This window comes from Psammomys obesus, unplaced genomic scaffold (assembly GCF_907164565.1).
Source record: "Psammomys obesus unplaced genomic scaffold, mPsaObe1.curated_primary_1811, whole genome shotgun sequence".
Classification (NCBI taxonomy): domain Eukaryota; kingdom Metazoa; phylum Chordata; class Mammalia; order Rodentia; family Muridae; genus Psammomys; species Psammomys obesus.
The window spans coordinates 6,285,180-6,291,578 of record NW_026592710.1 but is presented as its reverse complement, the minus strand read 5'-3'; the positions used below and the strand labels follow the sequence as shown (position 1 = coordinate 6,291,578).

At 49.0% G+C, this 6,399-nt stretch overlaps 1 protein-coding gene across 1 annotated transcript in view; it reads left to right on the top strand.

Moving 5' to 3' along the window:
• The window catches only part of Clstn1 (calsyntenin 1), a gene marked incomplete at its 5' end in the record, with an annotated part of 56,629 nt that overhangs the window by 25,028 nt on the left and 25,202 nt on the right, over positions 1–6,399 (top strand). The window contains one exon of the mRNA XM_055615071.1: positions 2,090–2,212. Coding sequence (XP_055471046.1) covers positions 2,090–2,212 — 123 coding nt within the window. The remainder of the gene's footprint in view (positions 1–2,089; positions 2,213–6,399) is intronic.

Here is a 6,399-nt window from a genome sequence, read left to right as displayed (position 1 = left end):
TGTGTGTGTGTGTGTGTGTGTGTGTGTGTGTGTGTGTGTGTGTGTGTGTGTATGTATGTATGAGCGTTGGGTTGGGTTGCCTTCGCGTATGCTGTGTGTGCCTGGTGCCCATACAGAGGTTAGATCCCCCGGAACTGGAGTTGTAGGTGGCTGTGTGGGTGTTAGCCAAACCCAGGGCCTCTGCAGGAGCACCCACGCTCCTGACGCTGAGCCCACTCTCCAACCCCGCCCCCACCCCGTTTCGGTGTGACAAGTCTCCCTGAACCGATTGGCCTTGAACTCGAGATCCTCCTGACGCTGCCTTCCTGAGTTTGCAGAAGGTGGTAGGCAGGGGACATGTGACACCGCCTAAGTAGGGATCTCCTGTCATCTTAACGGGGCTGCTGGCGCGCCTTTGTAGTAACCAGGGGTGGACCAGAGGTGCATTTAAAGCATGCACACCCAAGTACCTGCTGCCACCTGGTGGCAGTTCCCTGGAATTGCAGGCTCTTTTGATGGGCCAGGATTCGGTTTGTCTTGATTTTATAGGTTCAGTTTGTAGTCAAAATGCATTACAGATTCTTGAGGCTTACAGTATGGCCAGCCTGGGTATTCTGGAATAGGAAGCATTCATCAGCTTCCTACTGTCGCACAGTGGGATTCTACACACAGATGGAAAGCGGAATGTGAGTGATGTCCAGGGCTCTGTGGGGCCTGTGGATCTGAAACCAAAGTTAACCCTGATGTTCACTGTTCATGTTGGTTTTTTTTCAAGACAGGGTCCCCTGTCTAGCCCTGGCTGCACTAGAACTCGCCCTGTACACCAGGCTGGGACTAAGGCATGTGCCACTACCATCTGACATTCATATTGGTTCTAAAATCAAGTGGGGTTTTTTTTTTTTAATTTATTTCTTTTTTATTTTATGTACATTAGTGTGAAGGTGTCAGATCCCCTGGAGTTGGTGTTTTTAATGGTTAAAATCTGTAGTCACAAATATTATTTTTGTCTGAAAGTGACCCCAGAAAACCTACACACTTAGAGGTGTGATTGCCATCTCTGCTGTGGAAATGTAGCTGGCTTTTATGCTGTGGGATGCCGTGGAGGGAGGGAGGCGCAGGGCTGTGTCGTGGCTGAGGTGGTCCTGGACCTGCAGTCCATAGTCTTCTGGTGATTTGGAGAGAGGATGATTACAAAAACATCAGTTACTTGTTTCTATAAATGTTTCATAATGCAAACTGAATGCAATGAAATATTAAAAATATCATTCATTAATTATTGAAAAGTTCAGCCTCAGGAAATGGCCACATCTCTCATTATACTGCCAGCTTAAAGGAGCAATTGAGGAATTCTGAATTATAAAATAGAGTACTGGAATGGTGGTGAAATTAATTGCCACAGAGTTATTTTCTGCTCTGAAACTTGTTAACCATTTTTAGCTGTAGCCTTTCCCAGCCGGTCCATTCTGTGTTAGGACATTGCAGGTGTCCTGCACTTTGCTTTGCTTTAATAATTTTACATTCTTGTTGGTGGGGGGGGGGGCAGGTAATGTCATTTTAAGCTGAGTTTTATGGACTCAAATATCAGAATAAAACTCAATTTTATTTTATTGTGTTTGTACTAATACAAGTCAGTATCAAATGCTGCTATTAATTACAAGCCAAATTAATAGTTTCCGTTGTAAAATGAAAGGTCGGGGTGGGATTCAGTGGCGTGCAACTATAATCCCAGCAATTTGGGAGGCGGACCTACCCAGCCTGGGGGTGGGGTGGGGGAGAGAGAACTAAAATACCGTTTGCCTCACACGGATTGCCCATGCCCAGCTTCCCGCCTAGTGTGGTTTGTGTAAAAATCGTCTGGGACGCTAACTGGGGTGTCACCAGAGGGTGGGCCGCCCAGCCGGGTTGCACAGCGGAGTCTCCCTCTGTTCCGTGAGCCCTTTAATAGAAGGCTGGCGGGTCCCCCCGCCGCCGTGGGGGCAGAGGGCGGGAGTGCTGACCCGGGTTAGACTTCGCGTGGGGCCCTTCCCTAATCCAAGCACCCCTCGCTCAAAGCGTCGGAGCCCTGAGCAGCAGCGGACTCTCACCAGCGCCTCTCTCCCTCCCAACGCAGTGAACAAGCACAAGCCGTGGCTCGAGCCCACCTACCACGGGATCATCACCGAGAACGACAACACGGTGCTGCTGGACCCCCCCCTCATCGCCCTGGATAAAGACTCGCCGCTGCGCTTTGCAGGTAGGCGGCCCGCGGCTCCCCGAGGGCGGGCAGGCGCGGATGGGGAGGGCGCACGCTGGCTGGGGCTCGGGCACCACGTGTGCGTCCTCGGCAGAGTCCTGAAGGGGAGAGACTGACCGCGATTGCATCCCCACGTGCCCTGCCTCCTGCCGACGGGCTGACGCCGTCTAGACGCAGCGCAGACGGAGCACGCGCAGACCACGCCGAGTACGTGGTCCGCGGGCTGGGACCGCGCTCTGCGGCCTTCCCTGTTGTCCACCTGCTCAGAGGCCACTGTCGCCTCCCCCCACGCGCTCGTCCCTTCCGTTCACCTGCACAGACTTCAGAAAGGTTCATCAGTCTCTGTGGGGAAAGGCTTTCGGCCTTGATAATTAAATTTTCTTGTATGGATTTATTTCTGTGTGTGAGTGTTTTGCCTGCATGTGTGTGTGCACCGTGTGAATGCTTGATGCCCACAGAGATCACGTCCCCTGGAACTGGACTCACAGGTGCTGGGAATCAAACCCGGGCCCTCTGCCAAGGCAGCAGGTGCGCCCAACGGTTGAGCCATCTCTCCAGTCTCTGTGGTTTAAAGTCGTGTATGGTGGTGTTATTCAAGGGCTACACATGCATGCTGAGCCAGCCTCTGTTGTTTGGTTTTTTACAGGCATGTCCGCCATGCCCAACTTAATAATTTCTTTTAACCCCTCAGTGTATGGGTGTTTTTGCCTGCATGTGCCTGTGCACCGTGTGCATGCAGTATCTAGGGAGACCAGAAGAGGGCATCAGATTCCTTGGACCTGGGTTCATAGTTGTGAGTGACCTGTCAGGGCCCTGATCCTGTGAAGCCGCCGCTGCGCCTAGTCACCGAGTGGTCTCTCCAGCCCTTTGTTTGTTTGTTTGTTTGTTTGGGGTTTTTGTTTTTGTTTTTGGATACAAAGTTTTGCTCTATCTTAATGCTAGTTGGTATCAAACTTGTCATCCTCCTGCCTCAGCCTTCTGGGGGCTGAGGTGGCAGGCACGCACCACAACAACCTGGCTTGATAACGTTATTAAATGTTTGGTGTAAGTTATTTCTTAAGATCGTACTCTGTGTCTTCTCAGAGAAAAATCTGTAGGACATGTCAGAGACTTTGATCATGTGATTTTCCTGCGTTGCTGACGTTCAGGATATTTCCCAGTCAGATCTGGTCTTGATCTTGTCATCTGTGTTAGTGCCTTGATTGGTGGAGGCCGTGCTTTCTCAGTCCCAAAGTTAGAATAAACACTGAAATTACACGCGCGCACGTGTGTGTAGCTGTGTCTAGCTTTTACAGGTCTCATTTGTTTGTTTGTTTATGTTTTTCAAGACAAGGTTTCTCCGTTCATCCCTGGCTGTCCAGGAACTCTCCCTGTAGACCAGGCTGGCCTCCAACTCACAGAGATCCTCCTGCCTCTGCCTCCTGCGTGTGCACCACCACTGCCCAGCTTTTTTTTTTTTTTTCGGTTTTTTAAATTTTATGAGCATAAATGTTTTGCCTGCAAGTGTGTTGGGAAGTCGGGCCCCTGGAACTGGAGTTACAGATGGTTGTAAGCTGTCATGTGGGTGCTGGGAATCAAACCCAGGTCCTTTACAAGAGCAACAAGTGCTCTTAAGCACTGAGCTATCGCCGCAGTCCTGTGTCCAGCTTTTCATGTGGGTTCTGGGAATCCAAACCTCAGGTCATCAGGCTTCACCAATCTCTTACACACTGAACCATTCCCCAGCCCAAAACAACTTTTGTGTGTGTGTGTGTGTGTGTGTAAGAGGATTTATTTTGATTCATTTAAAAAACAAGATTTATTTTTATTTGTTACATCCACCACACACACACCACACTCAAAATTCACACACTCTCCCTCTCTCTCGAGAGCATACACGCACGTTCACACATACACTCTCACGTACATACACACACCACATACACACGATCGCACGTACTCACACACTCTCTTCCCCTTTCTCTCTCTGAAGAGCACGTGCAGACACACACAATACACTCTCATGCACATACAGACAGCACACACGCAATACACACACACCCTCTGTCTCTCCACCTTTCTCGAGAGTGTGCGTGTGCGCGCGCGCACACACACACACACACACACACACACACACACACACACACACACTGGAAGTACCTGCAGAAGCCAGGAGAGGGAGGCTCTTGGATTCTGCAGCTAGAGTTCTAGGTGCCCAGCTCCAGTGTGTTTTGTACGTAGTCAGCTCTGTTCCTTCTGTGTGTGACATTTAGAGCTCTATCACAGTTTCAGTGGAGTTGCCTAGAATATGTTGTGAGTGGGTTTCTGTACATTCTTGTATTTTAAGAAGTGATTTAGTGGCCTGGGGAGACGGCTTGGTGGTTAAGAATACCTGCGGATCTTGCGGAGGACCAGGGTTCGATCCCCAGCAAAGGCATGGGGGCTCACAAGTATAACTCCAGTTCCAGGGGATCCAGCGCCCTCTTCTGACCTCTGTGGGCACCAGGCAAGCATGCCATGCACAGACATACATGTAGGCAAGAGCACTCTTACATATAAAATAAAAACAAAATGTTTTAAAAAAGAATAAGATGCAAATAAATTTTAGAGAAGAGAGTCATAGCTCAGGCCAGAATGAGCTTGCCTCGCCGCCCAGACCTTGAGTTCAGAGCCACGTAACACGTTTGGTGGCACATGCTTTTCATCCCTCAGCATTTGTGAGGTAGACAGAGGGACTAAACTTATTCAGGGTCATCCTCTGCTACATAACAAGTCTGAGGAAGAGCAGCCTGAGCTCTGTGAGACCGTCTCTCGAACAGTAAAGAAGAAAGAAATGACTGCAGCCCAGGGTTCTGGGGCTCCCGCCTCAGGCCTTGATTTGCAAAGTGCTGTGGAGCTCAGCCTAATAACACATTTGCTCCCAAGCATCAGGAATAGATTCCAGGCACTATTCCAATGTGCTGTGTAAATAAAAATTTGTAGCTAATCCTTCAGTGCTTGAAGTAAGGGTGCTTTCTGCCAGCCTCGTTTGTAAAGAGAGGAACTAGGGGCCGGAGAGATGGCTTGGTGGTTAAGAGCACCGGCTGCTCTTCCAGAGGCCCCAGGTTTGTTTCCGGCGCCCACATGGTGGCTCACGGCTGCTGTCTGTCCCAGGAATTGACACTCTCTTTCAGCGCACAGATGTATGTGCAAAGAAACACGCACAGAAAACTAAGGAAGTTTCTTTGTTTGTGTGTTTTTCGAGATTGGATTTCTCTGTGTAGACCTGGCTGTCCTGGACTTGGTAGACTTGGTAGACTGGCCTTGAACTTGCCTGCCTTTGCCTCCTGAGTGCTGGGATTACCACTGCCCAGAAAGAATTATCCTTAAGAAGAGAGAAAGCTGAGGCCCAGAGCAGTTTAAAGCTGCCCGGGCTGCAGCTCAGGCTGGACAGCGGATTCTCTGCTGTAGTGTTATAAACCCAGTAAGTCAGAAAGAGAAAGAAATGAACTGGATGTCACAGCGAACTGAAGGGAATAGTACCGCCATGAAATGAGCACTTCCCTTCTCCTAAGATTGATTTTGTTGTTTTTCTGTCTCCGCTGATCTAAGAAATCCTTTCCTTCCTTCCTTCCTTTTTTTTTTTTTTTTTTTTTTTTTTTGAGACAGAGTTTCTCTGTGTAGTCCTGGAGCCTGTCTTGGAACTCACTCTGTAGACCAGGCTGGCCTTGAACTCACAAAGATGTGCCTGCCTTTGCCTCTGCCTCTGGAGTGCTGGGACTAAAAGCATGTTTTATTTTATAAATTTTATATTTATTTTACACCTGGTAAAATAAATGTAAGTTTTAAAGATGTTAACGTATATTCTTAAATTTAAAAATTTCGTGGGAAATGTGTTTCTGTCTTTTTACATAAGTCCTTGTTACTCTGTCTCCTCACACATCCTTTAAATTAGTTTTTTATTAGGACAAGGCAGACATGGACACTTGCTCTGAGATTGTTTCGCAGTGCTCCTGAATCTGCTGTAGTGACACGATTGGAGAGGCAGCGGGGGAGCAGCAGCTCTCTCTCAGGCTGTCCTCACTGCTGGAAGTCACATGGCACGCCCTCACTGCTTGCCTTTCCCCGGTGGGGACACTGGTTCAGAGTGCTTCAGCGGATGACAGCAGTAATGCTGACCTTGTCCGTCTCTCTCCCTAGGACCCTAGCTAGATCGTTGCTTGGGATAC